The sequence below is a fragment of the Paramormyrops kingsleyae genome, chromosome 5, assembly GCF_048594095.1.
Source record: "Paramormyrops kingsleyae isolate MSU_618 chromosome 5, PKINGS_0.4, whole genome shotgun sequence".
NCBI classification, from domain to species: domain Eukaryota; kingdom Metazoa; phylum Chordata; class Actinopteri; order Osteoglossiformes; family Mormyridae; genus Paramormyrops; species Paramormyrops kingsleyae.
The window spans coordinates 20688135-20706246 of NC_132801.1; the positions used below are offsets into that span (position 1 = coordinate 20688135).

The 18112-nt window shown below is 41.8% G+C and overlaps 1 protein-coding gene across 2 annotated transcripts; it reads left to right on the top strand.

Annotated features, from left to right (window-relative positions):
- Positions 1–8354: 8354 nt before the first annotated feature.
- Positions 8355–14700, top strand: naglu (N-acetylglucosaminidase, alpha). 2 transcript variants are annotated; one of them, XM_023809286.2, is made up of 6 exons: positions 8355–9184; positions 10537–10684; positions 10856–11002; positions 11096–11181; positions 11377–11633; positions 11839–14700. In XM_023809286.2, exons 1-6 carry the CDS (start codon positions 8766–8768, stop codon positions 13044–13046), a joined length of 2265 nt encoding a protein of 754 aa, XP_023665054.2. In that variant the 5' UTR covers positions 8355–8765; the 3' UTR covers positions 13047–14700. The 2 variants fall into 2 exon arrangements, with proteins under 2 accessions (XP_023665054.2, XP_023665055.2); XM_023809287.2 differs by lacking the exon at positions 10537–10684 and having other exon boundaries at positions 10856–10937.
- The last annotated feature ends 3412 nt before the right edge of the window (positions 14701–18112 follow it).

The following is an 18112-nucleotide window of genomic DNA, read 5'->3' on the forward strand; positions in this document are numbered from 1 at the left end:
TGTGATTTTTTTTTTTTACATGTAATTAACATGCAATCCTTGTGAAGATGGGCTGGAGTTCCAATTTTGGCTTTGGGGTGGCTCTGGGACCCATTATGAGTCATAAAATATCATATTGCTTTAAAATATAGTTAAAGGGCAAGTAAAATCTGCACCTGTGCATTTTCAGAGTTTAATGGAATATTTTTAAAATATATTTTTATTACTGTAAACTTATATGACATGTCTATAACTATATGACATGACTAAGAAACTATTTATGAGTATATTAAGTCAATAACCATATTGCTCAGTTCATTGCAATATTTAGGAGCAAGGAGTGGTAAATAGGCTGTGAGTGTAGTTCAGTACCAATAACTGCAGTCACTTAACTATGACTTGTGCGTCAGTGTAACTTATATTCATATAAATCTCTCTCTCTCTCTCTCATACACACACATATATATATATTTTTATTTATTTATTTTTCCCCATGCATGCGAAAGTTATCCATGAAGAGTGGCATATGAACTGGGCAGAATAGCCCTGTCTTATCGACGATAATAATACTGTAATATAAATTATCTATGTGTATTTATCTCCAGATTTATGTGTGAGTGTGTCTGCATGATTAATTCCCCGCAAATATGGGGATGGGCCAGGAGGAAACTGTAATGTGATGCAGTAGACTTGGGATGCACGTGTATGTGTGTGACTGTGTGCCCTTTGCTGGGGGAGCACTGTGTCCGGGACGATGTGCTTCTTCTGACTGATTCCAGCTCTCCGTTACCCTCTACTGGATAAGTGACTGGAAGATAGATGGACCATTATGCATTTTCACTGCTTTAAGGACTGAAATAAAACAATCTTCAGACAAACTGGTAGCTACTGGATACTATTTAGTTATGGCTAATCATACTGCTAGCAGAACATCCAGTGATCCACGTTCTTTCACTGCTTATCACAAGGCAAAGGACAGCCAGAGGATGGGATGCTAGTCAATCCCAAGGCAAACACTCACACGCAGATACCGACTCACCTAAGTGCATGGAAACCAATGTAAACACAGGGCAATCATGCAAGCTTCACACGCACAAAAGGGGAGTGCCCTCAGTGCTGCCCTCAGTGCTGCCTCAGTGCTGCCCTCAGTGCTGTCCTCAGTGCTGCCTCAGTGCTGCCCTCAGTGCTGCCCTCAGTGCTGCCTCAGTGCTGCCTCAGTGCTGCCCTCAGTGCTGTCCTCAGTGCTGCCTCAGTGCTGCCCTCAGTGCTGCCTCAGTGCTGCCCAGCAAGCCACCAGGCCAGCCCATTCACAGAATATTTTAAAGAGCTTTTTAAAAAACACTTATTTCACAAACTACAGTTTTTATTTTTATTTTACACTCTAAAGACCTTTTGTCTCTCTATTATACATATTTCCACTTCTTCCTTATTAGTGTTTTATACTGAAACACCACACAATAGCAATATATGCCATATAAATATGAGAAATAAAACACTGCAACTGTACACATATCAGTATTGTGATGTACACAATACGACATCAAAAATGTCGGTGCCAAGTGACATTAGCTGAGTGCAAGGGCACCTTTGGGGTGAATACTGGGTGGGTTGAAGGTTCCACCCATTTGTGATTATTTGAAGATGGGGTTGTATTGGCTGGTTTTGATTATTGTAATTTATGCCCATGACTGGGAGGCATGCGGCCCTGTGGGTTAAGACTACAGGACCATAACTGGGAGGCAGCCAATTTGAATGCTATGGTCAGCAGAGTGATTTGACCATTGGGCCTGTGAGCAAAGAATTAACCCCAATTACTCCAGGAAATTGCTAACCATGCTATTCCAAATGTATGACATTTGGACAAATGAATGTACAATTGAACCTTTCTGATTTGAAATTCTTTGAAAATTCCACCTGAAGATGAAAATATGAATGTAGCAGGCGGTAGGTAACTAAAACTATTGGGTTCATCAAGTAATCAGTCATGGTTGCCTAAATGTTTTCCAACATGAAATCCTTCTGATATTCATGAATTTTGCTGAGCAGTTATGGGCGTCCATCTGATTTAACCCAATATATGAGTACAAACACATGTCTTTAAAAAATTGTTAATACAAGGGAACAGAAATGTTGCGAGAATGTAAGGCATGCAAAGATTGTAGTCAGCTAATTTATTTATTTTTTTCTCGGATGTTTCCCTGTCTAAGATATGATATGAATCACCAAGGGTATGCGGGCAATTGAAACCATTCAAAGATATGTAAAGGCAAGCAAGTTTACCAAGATGTGAAATCCATTTTCTTATATGCTTTCAAAAGCAATTCAGTGGCAGCACCTCAAGCATACTTTGATAAATAAGCAGTGACATCTCACATTACCTTTTTTTCTCTATACGTACAGAAAACTGGAAGCAGATAAAGTATTTCATACATAACAACAACTGTTTACCCCAAAAAGTCTATGTCAGAGAGTGTGGAGAATGTGCCAGGGATAATTGCATTAAAATTGGTCTTGAAATTTAGACCTAGAGTCCATGAGCCAGTCATCTAATGGATAATTACATAATGATATTTCTTGAAGGTGGAATTCTCACAGCTATAATTTGCTGATGCCAAGAGGACTTTGGTATTAGGTGTTTACAGTATACAGACACACATTCTTAAACAGACAGGTGTGCATAATACCTGTGTGAGAGAGAGTGAAACAGGCAAAACACTGTGTCATCAAACAGCTAGTCTCTTGGTGTGACTCACGGGGAAAATATGTGCCCCATCACTAATAAACTATGTTTATCTGGGAAATTCCCAAATGCTTAAGCTATTATCTCACTCAGTTGTCAAGGCACATAGATGTTTTTGTAGCTGAGATGTGATTGAGACGTTATATGTGATTCTCACATATAACCATGGCAAGATTTTCTCTTAACTGATTTTTGTAAAACATGTTCTGTTTCAATGTTTAATTCATTTTTTTGTGTTTCATTAGTTCTGTCAGGCCCACTGTTGTGCTGTTTCAAGCTCAATGAAGCTTTTGTTCTGTTATTGCACTCCGTCCTAGACAAATTTAAGATGTAATCTTTTGAGCAATGTTGATCTGTAGAAACAGGATGTGACAGAGAGAGGGATTTCCTGACACTGTAACTGTGTACTCAGATGAGGCCTGTAGCATTTCTAGCCCAAACTTATCCATGACATGCCCTAGGAGAAGTTAAGCACCATATGGTATCATTTGAATAGCAACTGGATGCAGGGAATAACTGAAATGGAAAAAATAATAATAATTTCAACACAAATAGATATCTGTGGTTTTGGCCTTTGGCCACATAAATATGCCACATGCCACATTTCATTTTTGTTGTTATTTATGAATAACTCATAGTCATACACCAAGACTTAGACATACCCTCTCAGTTATTCACTAGTATTTCCTTTCCTAGAGCCACAGGAGAGAGAGTGTGAACATTTTTTGTGTTGTTTTCAAAGACAATAATTTACAATGTAATTTAAATATTACCAGGTGGAGAACAATTATCACAGTAAGGATATTATACAATTGTGAGATTAAGACAAGAAAAACAGACCTGGGAGAAAGCATAACAGCAAAAGATCAATTGTATTTTACAAAAGTACAAAGTACAGGTGCCATCTGTCTAGGACGCTAGAGTCAGGTGATAAGTGTTACTGGGGGCACCTCTGCTTACCCGCCCTCAGTCTGGTGTATATATATATATATATAACTTGGTGTAATTTGTTGCACAGCCCCGTTACCCAGACAACCTGTTCCCCAGCCAAATCACTCCATTGTTTTTAATGAGTGGCTCAGCTGGCTCAGTCTAAGTCCCTGTGCCTGTGATCGGAGGGTTGCCCGTTCGAGTCCTGGCCTCAGTAGAACAATCACATGTCTGTGGGCCCTTGAGCAAGGCCCTTAACCCCCAGCTCCAGGGGCACGGCCTGAAGGCTGACCCTGTGCCGTGACCCCCGAGGTATGAAGAGCAAGAGGTCGGCAAAGGGAAGAATCCCTGTGTTCCTGTATTCATACCGGTGTAATGGCCAGTAAAGGATTATACTTACAATGTTCTGCTAGAATGCCCCACCATGTTCCATCAACAGGGGTCAACACCATCGCAAATATGACAGACATTTTGATAAAAATGCAATTTCTTTTTATCTGGGACAAACAATTTAAAATCGTAGCCTACATAGTTTGTCATCCTCAATGAAAACATTTCCCCACTAACAAAGATAAGTCTTACCACAGACACGTTTGTCCATATATGGACAGGTTGACAGTCCCTGTCCATCAACCCTGAAAATAAAGACCAGCACTCAAAAACCAAGTTGTTCATGGGTTATGCCTAATTGTGAATGGCAGTTAGTTAGATATCACCTTGCAACAGCCAAATACATATTGAATCAGGGCTGTGCAGAGACTTTTTGAAGGGCAGGTGCTTGAAGGTTAAAGGGCACTCACTACTTTTAAAGCTCACTCACAGGTTCACATTAAATAATTCTGGTCAAACGGGCACCCTCACTTGTGCCGGTATTGGACTATATTTGGATTACACACTTGGATTACGTACAGGTACATGCTGCTTTACAGCAAACCTTTAAATACAGAAAACGAATGCCATATTTACTGTCCTGAAAAACTGGGAGACTTGTTTGCGTGTAAAAGAGGTATTGCGTGTAGGCACCTGCAACCTCAGCAGCCACAGGATCCCTACCGATGTTTCATTTCTGCAAAGCATCAACTGTGACATCCTGTATATGTGCCAGCACTGTGTCTCTGCTGGGGGGATGGGGCAGCTTTCACTGTTCAGCTGTTAATAATTCAGTTTCATTTATTTAATGTTACATGTTCTAAACTGCACTAAAATATCATCCATCCACCCCTCCATCCAGTACCCACCTGCGGGGTACACTAAAATTAATTTGCTTTAAAATTCATTAATAATCAGTGGCAGATTCAGGGAGCCATTTTGCAGGGCCCCAAAATCTAACATTGGGAGTCTGATCTGCAAAATCTACCAAGGGGAACCCCCCCCCCTCCCCAGGGCCAGAAAAATCTACCAAGTGGTTGGGGGCCCAAGGTGACATTCCAGAAATGCTAGATATGCCCCCAATAATAATATAATAATAGCCGCTGCAGAGTCTGACTGTCAAAGTCACTCAGATCATTATCCTTGCCCTTTTTTTCTACATTCAACTTGTCGCCAACAGGGCTTAATGTTATCTTACTGTCTAATATATCCCAGACCATGACACTGTAATGCTGATATTCAACATTATTCACTTCATGTGGGGGTGGTCATAATGTTTTTGCTCATCAGCATGTATAATATATATATACACACATATATATTTATACCAGTAGTTTGAGAGTGCAAAAGTTTTCGTGTTGCAGTGATCCTACTGAAATGGTACATGAGTCCCTTTGTTGAGTTCAGCGTACACACAGCTTGGCGAAGATGCCGTTTGCCAGTGTGGTGGTTCGGCACTGCATGCTCACCAAATGTGTGCCAGGTGGCGGGAGGGCAACAGTTCATAGCTGGGGGGCATGTTGTCCTTGATGATCCACTGTGTTGTCTTCAGACCTCTCCATTTACTGGTGACACTGGTGTTCAGGAGCACTGTACCAGTGATGCAGAAGTTTTTAAATCATTCGCAGTAAAGCCTTGTGGTTGCCTGCTCTGCAGTTGCCATGCTTTTGGGATTTCTTTGCAAGATCAGAAGCATGAACAGTCCATATACTTATGTATTTGGAAATCCAAATTTTCATATAGAATTTTTCCTGTGTTCACTAACCCCCTTTTGAAGTTTTGTTGCTAGTGCTTGTTTTATACATTTATTTAAACAGGAACAGTGCACAATAAAAGATTAGCCTTGTATAACAAGGAAAGATGCATTGTACCAGGTTTATCAAACATTGCTATTTCCCACCCATAGTCCCTGAGCAGGTAAATGAAACAATAAATTAGAAACAGAGTAAGATATAAATTATGTACACAATACAGGTCATAAAACCATCCTGCCATTTCAACCCCATATCCTATCCCCGATGATGTAAAGTACAAGTCACAATTTAACACTGTAATACAGACACTTACACACACACATCCGCACCAACTCATTATTGTGCGTTTGCTTTGGTAATTCCCACCTCTTTGTAAAACTAGAATAAGATACAAAATTTGTAAATGAGAACATCAGTTGGTAATTTATTCCATTGATTTTTAGCTGAAAGAGAGAAAGATTATTTACCAAGAGGTTTTATGTTGTGGGATACTGCATTCTCCCCTTAAAGGTGATTGAGCGGCTCGTGTTATTTTTTTCAGAGCAGAGTGTAACATTTTCTTAAAGGTGTTGTTGGTGTTGAAGTCTCCTGCATCATGTGACCTCAAGATGTCTGCAAAACATATACAGTCTGCTTTATAAGGACTCAAGATTATTATCAATGCCTCACAAGCACTCACACGAAAACTCTACATTTTCATGAACTAGCTGGAGATCCAGCTGAGAACTTGGCCTGAACTGTGTCATGGTGTAAGTGGTTTCCCAGGCAACTATCTGCTGTCCTCAGAGGTCACAGAAGGTGAAAAAAAAGTAACAGCAAGCAATTTGCCAAACCACTGATTAAAAAGATATGGCTTCCTGCTGCTCAAGAAAGTGAGAAAAATCTTTAACACACAAAGGCATAAAGTGAGCTGATATTAAACATTTGCAGCACATCATCGTAAATGACCGTATATTTAATGGTATCCGCAAAAATACAAGAAACGTTACGTGGGGAAAAATTATTTTTTACTTATTCATCAGCTGCATCATACATATCAAACAACTATCAACCAAATGAGATTTTTAAAAGCTGGTCAGAGCATTTTATAAGCCAGCCCCCCCCCCCCCAATTCTGGTCCAGAATCCAACACAGTTTACACAGATTGCCCTACTCAAACATCATAATCCGCTAATTGACAGGTTTTTTATGTGGGTCTGAGCAGGGAAATCTGAAAACTGAGTTGCAAACTGACCATCTAGGACCGAAATTGGGGAATCCTATTATAAACAATCCTCTTTTTTCCTGGATTCACGAAAGTGCTTTGAAGGCGCCGAAAAAAACACTGCGAGTATTTGATGACACCTAGTGGACACTTTTGGACTTTTTTGAGAAAGGCAGATGTCAGCATTTGAGTATGAAATATTTCGTAACGCATCGTAAAGATTTGCTTATACAGCTGGTCAACCTACTGAAAGGTACAAAATGATTTTCCCTTTAGGAGTGACTGTTTCACACTTAGACATATTTATCAGCAAAACAAATATAGCTTTAAAACACTACAGCTTTAACGTGGGACTGGGATGGTGGGTGTTCCAGAAAAAAAAATTCTTACACCGAGTTGATCGTAAGCCGTTCTCTGTATCAATTTTTCTCAGAATCAGAGAATGTCCCACTCTGTCCCGTCTGAGCATGTTATCTGCCTGGTATCAAATATACAAGTCCAGGGCTCTGAAGTTTCACCAAAACTCCGGAGTGTGATTACATTTGTTAGGGGCGACACGTGTGTGTAACGGTGAATGCGTGAGACTTGAGAGCCTTGCCAATGAATTATACTCACGGACATGGACATGGACCTTCCCCTTCCACCTTGTCTGCACTTCATTTGTGTTGCGCATCCATTTAATAACGTGTTTGTAGCGAAACCACGTGCAACTTATTTTGGAAAAGAACAAATGCTGTTTTCTGATTTGCTGGTACACGGAACACAAACACGGCAGAAAACTCCCCTCCGCATGGCTGCCCCTCGTCTCTTATAACGGTACACCGTAGTGGGCGTTATCCCTTAATACTTCTCAGCAAACCCAAGGTGTAGAGTGTGAGCTGGTTGCAATGCGTGTGTCTCACGATCAGTGCGTGAGACTTGAGGGCCCAGTGACTCTTAAAGGGGATGCACCCTATTTAAACGCCTTTAATGAAAGTTCATCAGTCTAGAATGCACCACCGGACTCATGGTGTTATTGACCGGAAGAGACATATAATCCAAGGACTACAACAGAAGAATAGAGGGCACCAACCAAGGGATGCTTGATGTCAGAACTGGTTCTGATACATGGCGGCAGCGGAGGTAGCTAAGTGGGTTGAGGTTCAAATCCTATCTCTGCTCTGTGTGTGTAACCTTTGCATGATCTTCCTCTGTCAAGGCGGGTTTCTCCTGCAGTCTAAAGACATAAAGTTACGCTGACTTACGATCATTTAAAATAATTAAACATTTATATTTCACTTAGATTAAACATTATATTAAAGTTGAAACACATTTTACTTCATGTTCAGTAAGCCATTCAAGAGAAATATAAATGGCTTTTATTTGTACTGTGGCCTATACGAAGCGGGGTTACTGGCTTATCGTGGTAACTTGTCGGATTTAAGGTAGTATGGGCAAAATGTAAGCGAAGGAATATTAAGTTCATTTAAACTGTGGTACCTTAAATCCGACAAGTTACCGCGATAAGCCAGTAACCCCGCTTCGTAGTACAGGCCACAGGACTCTTTAAAAATGATGAATATTTGGTGTCCTTTCATTGGCATCGGGTACCATTTCTCATCTGTGATTGGTTCTGCCCTTTCCCTGGTTTGTACAGACCGTAATCTGATTGGATAACAGAATGTCATCAAACGTTAGGCTTCCTGCTCGTTGCTGCAAAGTTTTTAGTAGAAAAGCCATGACGCTGAATTTGTAATTACGGGGACGCTGGAAGTTTTCCCTTAGGCGTAGTCGGTTAGGTTAAACCAAAATGCCATATAAGTGCTCTTGGTGTCTGTCGCTTCCGCTGATTGCGGTCATTTATGTAACTTTTCCGGCAAACTGCGAGTTTCCGACCTTAGCGCACCTCGGACCGCAAGCCAGCGATGAGACCCAGACGAAGGCGGTGACCGACCTGGTGAAGCGGCTACTCGGGAGCAGGGGTTCGGAGTTCATCTTGCTAGTCAACAGGTCGCTGGCCAGGGATGATCTCGACGTGTGCGAGCTGCGGTCTGCAGGCGGCGACAAGATCGCAGCCACGGGGAGCTCGGGGGTGGCCGTGGCTGCCGGCGTCTATCACTACCTGAAGTACTACTGCAGCTGTCAGGTGTCGTGGTCCGGCAGTCAGCTGAGCCTCCCGAGCCCGCTGCCCGGGGTGCCCGGGGTGCTCAGGCTCAGCACCCCCCACAAGTAGGTACAAAGCAGATACTACGGACGTGCTAACTGGGAATCTGACCTTGCAGGTATAACAAGAAAACAAATATAACCGAATACTTGTACGCTTTCTGTGTCTGCTGTTTAGAGCAAGGTGCTTTGATTGCAGTTATGGTCCTACACCGCGAATAAGCATTTGGTAGCGTTTGGCACTGAGTAGTGGCAAAGATATTCTAGTGATGTTTCTCCTAAAAATGTTTCACTCTAATGAATTAACGGCCTGTGCCAAAAGTTTATAAATTCAAGAACCCAATAAAGTGTATGTTTTCCGAAAATCTGTTAGTGTATTTTTGAGCAAGAGCCATCCCTATAAAATGTTTAATGTTTTTTGCGTTAAGAGTCGAAAATTATACTGCCAAATAAGATGTAGATACCAAGACATTTTGGCCAATTCTATGCTTCCAACTTAGTGTAAGTTGGAACAGTTCGGGGAAGGCCCTTTTCTGTTCCTGCATGACTGTACCCCAGTGCATAAAGCAAGGTCCATAAAGACATGGTTGAGTGAGTTTGCTGTGGAAGAACCTGACTGGCCCACACAGAACCCTGACTTCAACCCCACCTTTGGGATGAACTAGAATGGAGATTGCAAGCCAGATCTTCATGTCCAACATAGTGCCAGACCTCACAAATGCTCTTCTGGATGAATGGGCAAAAATTCCCACAGACACACTCCAAAATCTTGTGGAATGCTTTCCCAGAAGAGTGGCAGCTGTTATAGCTGCAAGGCGGGGGCAACTCCATACTGATGCCTATGGATTTAGAATTGGGTATCAAAAAAGTTCCTGTAGGTATAATGGCAAGGTGTCCCGATACTTTAGTCCATATAGTTTATCTACCAACAAAGTCTGTAAAGTAAGTTGGTGGTATTGCTATTAGTTATGCCAACAGACGCAAAGCGGTGCTGACAAATCAGTTGCTTTTGCTCAATATTGTGTGGAATACAGGAAGATGAATGTTTTTTTTTTCCGATACAAATGTCTTTTTGTGACCAGTCACACAATTCACTAATTTTTGATTAATTTCTCACAAACGGTATACGAGTAAGTCAAACGGCAAGGACGAGAATGGTTATGGTTGCCTCAGAGAGCACATGCAGCACTCAAAAAGTGGTAAACTTACAGCTCAGCTCTCGCTTTACCATGACAGAATGGTACAGTGTCTGCATAACTGCCGACGCAGCACTGATCCGCCAGTCAGTCTCCCGCTCCCTTCCCCTCTCACTCATGAATAAGGCTCCAATACTTAAACTCCTCTGCTTGAGGCAGTAACTCATCCCCAACCTGGATGAGAAATTCCATTGCTCATTAGTTTGCCTTTTGCTTCATCAGGTTCAGGTATTACCAGAATGTGTGCACCCAGAGTTACTCCTCTGTGTGGTGGGACTGGCGCCGATGGGAGCAGGAAATCGACTGGATGGCACTCAACGGGGTCAACCTGCCCCTGGCATTTACTGGGCAGGAAGCTTTGTGGCAAGAGGTCTAGTAACTATGTTCCAAAATCAAATACTGTAAATTACTTTCATGTGTGATATTTTATTTGTAGCCATTGCTTTAGATTATTAGTAGATCTGCGTGTTTTGTGTTTTGATGTTTTTGATGGTTTGAGCTTGGTACCAGGTGTTGAGAGTGAAATTTCTCCCCGGCACAGGTGTACCTTGGTCTTGGCCTTAACCAGACAGACATTGACAGCTTCTTCACTGGCCCTGCGTTCCTGGCCTGGAACCGCATGGGTAACCTTGTTCAGTGGGGGGGCCCACTCTCTTCTTCTTGGCACATCAAGCAGCTCTACCTCCAAGTACTGGCCCAGTGTTTCCTTCAGTGGCTTTATTACTCATGTTAGGAAAAAAGAATACTCATTCTTGATTTTTGCTCCCTCCTTTTCCTCCAGTATCGAATCCTACAGCGAATGAGAGCACTAGGAATGATGCCAGTTTTGCCTGCATTCTCAGGGATTGTGCCAAAAGCTATTACTAGGTAATGTTTAGCATATAGGTACAATGTCCTTCAGGTTAAAATCTCTGCCATTGTACTGACTGTATTTCAGCATATGCTTTCAAAAACACCATTGTAAATCAGTTTATAGTCTATAAACAGACCTAAGCTCTCCTGTACCGTTTTCCTCAATGACCTTGCTGGCTTTCATCTCTGTGTCTTTTTGCTTGGTTTCAGACTGTTTCCTCAGGCAAAAGTGACCAAGTTAGGTCCTTGGAGCAACTTCAACTGTAGTTATTCCTGCGCCTACGTCCTGGAGCCCAGTGACCCCCTTTTTCAGCGCATCGGTTCTTTGTTCTTGTCCAAATTGCTGGCAGAGTTCGGGACAGACCACATATACAACACAGACACCTTTAATGAGATGACTCCCACGTCCTCCGATCCCGTCTACCTGTCTGCAGTGAGTCGTTCTGTATTTGCCTCTATGACCTCAGGTAAAAATACCTTCATTATTATCTTACAGTCAATGGGACTATAGTTTGGCTATAGTTTTGACACAATACCCCAACACCCTTTTATTACCTTACCTGTCGCTTGAACTTGGCTTGGTAGTCATCCCTGTAGTGCTCGCAGCTTTCTTAGCCCTTTTTGTAGAACGTCGTGACATTTTTCTCATCACTTCATTTTTTTCCCCTACAGTTGATTCCCAAGCCATTTGGCTAATGCAAGGTTGGCTCTTTGTTAACAACCCTACGTTTTGGAAGCAAGAGCAGATTAAGGCACTTCTGCATGGTGTTCCCATTGGCAGGATGATAGTCCTGGACTTGTTCGCTGAATCCATGCCGGTCTTCTCATCAACCAGCTCCTTTTATGGCCAGCCATTTATATGGTGCATGCTGCACAACTTTGGGGGCAATAGTGGCCTCTTCGGTACAGTGGAGAACATCAACATGGGCCCTTTTGAGGCTCTTCGCTACCCCAACTCCACTCTGGTTGGGCTGGGCATGGCTCCAGAGGGCATCGAGCAGAACCCAGTGGTCTATGAGCTGATGAGTGAGCTGGCCTGGCATTGGGAGCCCATCGACCTTTACAAGTGGGCCTCGCTATATGCAGCCCGTCGCTATGGCGTCAGTCACGAAAACCTGACTGACTCGTGGAAGCTGCTCTTCCACAGCGTGTACAACTGCACTGTGCCGAAGTACAAGAACCACAACCACAGCCCACTTGTCCGCCGGCCCACCATGCACATGAATACTGATTTGTGGTACGATCCCAGGGATCTCTATGAAGCTTGGAGGCTAATGTACTTATCTGCTAAGCCTCTTATGTCTGTGGAGACCTTCAGGTATGACCTAGTGGACGTCACCAGACAGGCCCTACAGCTTCTAACCACACAATTATATCTGGAGATCAAGGATGCCTTCCAGAAGCAGAATCTGCCCAAGCTACTCACAGCTGGGGGACTTCTGGTGTCCGACCTCCTACCAGAGCTGGACCGACTTCTTTCCAGCGAGAGCCATTTCCTCCTTGGGTTGTGGCTGGAGCAAGCTCGCGCCCTCGCCCAGGACAAACACGAGGCAGAACAATATGAGGTGAATGCTCGGAATCAGATCACTCTTTGGGGACCTGAGGGAAACATCTTGGACTATGCCAGCAAGGAGTGGGGAGGTCTGATGGGGGATTACTACACTCAACGCTGGAGTCTTTTCGTCAACACCCTCGTTCAGTGTCTGGACAGAGGGAAGCCCTTCAACCAGGATGCATTCAATCAGGCTGTCTTTCAAGTGGAGAAAAATTTTACCATCAACCAGAAGAAGTACCCCTCTAAACCGCAAGGCGATACCTATGACATCGTCACCAGGATATTCCTGAAATACTACCCAAAGGCTTTGAAAAGACTAAATTGACTGGATTTTGTGTTGGAGTTAAGTATCCACTGGTCTTTTTATATGTGGTATCTCCAGTGGTCCAAATTCTGTGGAAAAATTTGCATTCTCAATGAACCATTTTGTTTTATAGTAACACTTCATACTAAATATCCCCTCAAGTGTCTGGCTTCTGTTGGGAAGATTTGTATACATTTATACTGGAAATATGAGAGTGCAAAAGTAGAAATGTTTACTGCCAGTCATACTGTTGACAGTCATGAACAGGTCTGTGATAAGGGATCTAATACCTCTGCAGCTGGGCACTAATTTTATACTTGGTACTTTGGCACTAGAAGTACTTTACGAGGCAAATGTCATCAAATATGTATGTTTTATATTTGGTTTCGTAGCAGTTTACATTGACATTGAAGATGTCTGTCATACCATTTTTCCTTTTCTCAACACAAGGTGGCGCCCTGTGACCTCTCAAGTCCATATTCATATTTCTCGTTTCAGTAAATGACTTACACATGATTTCACTTCTCTGTGAATTAGCACAATAGTTTTGTCTTACAGTTGAAACTGAATATTTTGTATATGGTCACTTTGATGTGATACGTGATACTAAATTTCATTTATTTTGATTCTTGGAAAAGTAGTTGATTTTTCTGTACATAAAATCATTTTTAATTTATTTTTTTTAAAGATTCTTGGGTAAATGACTATTTCTGGACAGTGTTGTACAGTTGCTACAGAATGTGTTTATGCTGTGTGTTAAAAGTAGTCTCTTTTGAATTCATTTCAGTTTATTTTTATATAGCGCCTTTCATAACAGTCGCCCCAAGGTGCTGTCATGAGTGTGTTTTGAGACGTTCCTGCATCATTTATGCAAAATAATTTAAACATTGAAAAGGGGAAGCAAAATACAGACGCTCCTCTACTTTCAGACATACGAACGAAGAGGACTGTGAGTCCAAATTGTGTTCATTGGTCCCCTTTTTCCTGTCCGCAACATCCTTTTTTTTTTTCTGCACACCAATTCCGCCTAGTATCACTTCTGGCTGCTACTCCCGCCGCGCAGCAGCGTAGCGTAGCGTTCATACTCCCAGCATACTAGTTCTTTGTACTTGCGTATACTGTTAAAATGATGTTGAATAATGAAACATACATTTCAAGTTACGAACGGCTGTTCAGAACGTGTCTCGTTCATAAGTAGAGGAGCGTCTGTAATGGTAAAAACGTTTGACACTTAATGGAGAGGAACAGTAAGTATGTGAAATGATTGGTTGTTGCTGAAGGTTCGATGAATGATTGTGACAAAGGCAACATGGGTTATCTGCTTTGGCGCCTGCAAATCCATGCCTGGGAAAGAACAAGTTTGGATTGAATTGATGAACTTTTCTGTTTAAATGGTGTATAATAATATCAAGGCTACACAGTTTGTTCTCCCACAAATGAAATATTCTGTTGAATATCCCCCTTGGTATTTAGTGTGTTGCTCATATAGAAAGCCAAGAATGTGGAGTGAGACGTAGGAATTATTTTTAATATTTCAAACATGACAGATGTTTTTGTAGAATCAAACTTCCTGATGAAATTTTGTATTTTAATAAATAAATCATTAGTTAATGACACTATGTTGTGCATCTGTGCAAATACATGTAATGCAGAATAATAAAAGTTAATTATATTATATTTGCACAAATTAAATTGTTGGCTATCCCCGGTCTCCATGGCGCCCGACCCCTATGGTTCCCCCTGCAGGTGGTGGGTCCAAAGGTGGCCGGACCCCTGTTACACCTTTGAGCTCTTGCCCCAGGCCTGGCTCCAGGGCGAGGGCCTGGTCTCCCTAATCCTAATGGGGTAATGTGGGCCTTATTATCGGTCATCTTAGGGGTCTCCTTGGGGCGGCATTTCAGACATGTCCAACCCGGAGGAAACCCCAGGGCAGTCCCAGGACACCCTGGAGAGATTATATCTCTGGGCTGGCCTGGGAATGCCTTGGTATTCCCCTGGAGGAGCTGGAGGAGGTGGCAGGGGAGAGGGAGGTCTGGGTTTCCCTGCTTAGACTGTGACCCGACCCTGGATAAGCGGCAGATAATGGATGGATGGATAAATGGATGGAAATTCCCAGGAACATATTTAATAGCTGACTGGCTTCTGAACTTTACTTTTTTATAGCAATGATTATATTTACTCTTTTATTTCTAAATGACATGACCATAAACATGACCATAAACCACTCTCCCAAATACCAATACTATTATAATTGCTTTTTTCGAATAATCGAGTCTGCGAATGTACCAGCATATTTCTCATTTTAATTTGAAACTATTTTTCTTAGTAGGCAAAATGCCCCATGAATTATTCTAATTAGCCTGTGATTGGATGATCTATCTTTTGTCATTGGCCAAGGAGCTTAGCAGTTATGTAAGTAAAGCTGAAGCTTGTTTCTCTCCTCTATTGTTCAAACGACACAGTTGGTTGAACAGAAAAGGTTAATGTTCTTCCTCCAACCTGCAAATAACATTTCTGAGGAACAACCATTGTTTTGTAGACTGCATTCCCCGGGCTCATTAGGTATTATATGTATTATGGCAGAAGCATTGCATGGCGGGCAGAGTGATGTCACCGCTGGGCTCCTGAGCAAAGCCCCCCACCCCAGATGCTCCAGGGACTGGTTGACCCTGCTGTCTGAAATGTATGCCGCTTTGAATGAAAGCGTCTGCTGGATAAATGCATGTAAGTCTAACTCAGATTAAAGGACAAAGAGGCATACAGATGCTATATTACCTGCTAGAACCTGTGAACAATGCTGATGGTGATACAGATGATCCTGAAGATTAGTCTCATAATATAGCATATGTCTGAATTTGATTGTGCTTTTCATGCATAAAAGTTTTCTACAGTTAACAGAGTTATGTATGGAGTGAATGGAAAATATATTCAATTGTATAAAAACTCCTTTTGCCACAATGGAAAGCCCTTTACATGCAGCTCGATATAAGTTCTGGAGAAATGTTTAAGGGCAGTAGGTTTAGCAGGAGGCTTGAAGGACATGGGGGGGTGAAAAGCAATAGGATAAAATGGCTAAGAGGCACGTCCACGGAAATCCTTGCTCAGTTGAATGGCATAAGAAAAAATAAAAGTACGGGCCAGTTAGAGGTGGCGTGCATCATGCCTTTAGAAGCCAAAAAAAAGTTTTATTTTAGAATTCAATACAGCTAACAAAGTGGCCAGTTGGGTTCTATAGACACAAGTACAGAACTACCTAAACTGCAAAGTACACAACAGGATCTACTTCTGTCACAGTAAATATGGATTATTGTTCTAGCCAAGAAACATGTCAGATACTGTTTAACCAGTTTCAATAGAAACTTTCCACATAAAATTAAGAATTAACTAGTGACATGACTTTAGAAACATAAATGGCCTCCAGCACAGTGTTTCCCAATCCAGTCATTTGTCAAGGGAGCAAAAATATGGACTGTCTGACAGGGAGCTGGGAGGGAGCAGAAACGTGAACTGTCTGTGAGTCCCCCAGGACTGGGTTGGGAAACACTGTGCTAGAGGCCATTTATGTTTCTGAAGGCATGTCACTAGTTAATTTTTAATTTTATGTGGATCTTTTTTTATTGAAACTTGTTAAACTGTATCTGATATGTTTCTTGGCTGGACCAATGGCCCATTATCCAGGTGATGTTGCCTTATGAACTATTTATTTTTCTATTCATAAATACCTTACCATCACTAGCTTTGATTTTCCTACTTGACTTTCCTTCTTTCAACAATGGAAATCAAACTACAGCCCAGAGAAGCAGACAGGATGGGTATCAGTCCACGGCAGCATATGCAGATACAAACATGTTACTTAGAGAGCTGCCATAAGTTTTCAGTGCATAATGCATCATAAATTTTTTGATGAATCTGTAGGTTAACAATAATAAAAACTGGTGTACAACCTATCCAGTGGGGTGGGGCATTATTGCTATCCAAACAACATACAGCAGTTGGACAAACAAATACACAACCAAATTACACAGAATTACTTTTAATTATGGCAAAAATAAAATATTGTTGTACTACCTGAATATCATCTCTTTTCTGTGAACAGTGGAACATTTCCTCATTTCTGTCATGTGACCCACACTTAGCCAGCTTCTAAGCCAATGCCTGCAGTGACATGTGATGCAGCTTCAGTTACTATGGTGACATGCCACCTAATCAAGGAGAGAGCTAAGCCAGGATACCTCTGAAAGTTACTCTAGCTGTGATATTCACTCACATAACCTATAGGAATTTTGGGGAAGTCAGTTCTCATTTGTGTAACTGACTGCTACCACTCATTTTCTTGTATGTACAGTTATATATCATTTTTGTAGCAAAACAATAACAGAGAAAATAGTTTAATACAACTATGAGATGAAAGAAGAGATATCGAACAAAATGTTCATTTTTCTCTTGTTTATTTTTGCTTTTATGTGCAGTCCTTTGTGCATTCACACAAAGCATTTTACATTTCAAACATATTTAAATTACTGTGCATTACAAGTAAACAGAAATTGCAGGATGTATATATATGACATAGCTAGAGTGAAAGAAGCCTTTCTGATGACTTTTTTGCTATCATTTGACTAAATAATGTATACCTGCGACTGCTGGCGACAGACTGACAAAAAGTCACGGGAAATGACTGTAAAGTCCATGGTTCTCTACTCTCATTGGTCCTCCCAGAAGTCCTTGGTGCTCATTGGTGCAGCGCGGGCCTGCTGGCTCTTGTCAGGGAAAGTGAAGAAGTCTGGAGCATTACGGTCCACATGCAGGCCTTTGTCACTGAAGTAGGACTGTAGCGCTCGTAGAAACTGCAGAGGGATATAAGGTAGAGTTTACAGTCAGCCCCAGAGGGACTAAAAACGTAATCAATTTTAATTCCAAAAGCAAACAGATCACCCACCCTTTAAAAAAGAATGAAAAAATGTATAAACACAATAATAAAACAAATACAAAAGCTTTAGTATCTGCTTTTGACTCTTTTAAAGTCCATTGTTACAGGAGTTTTGTAATTCCCGCCCCCCCCCCCAAGGCAGAAGGTGTGGATCCTCAGA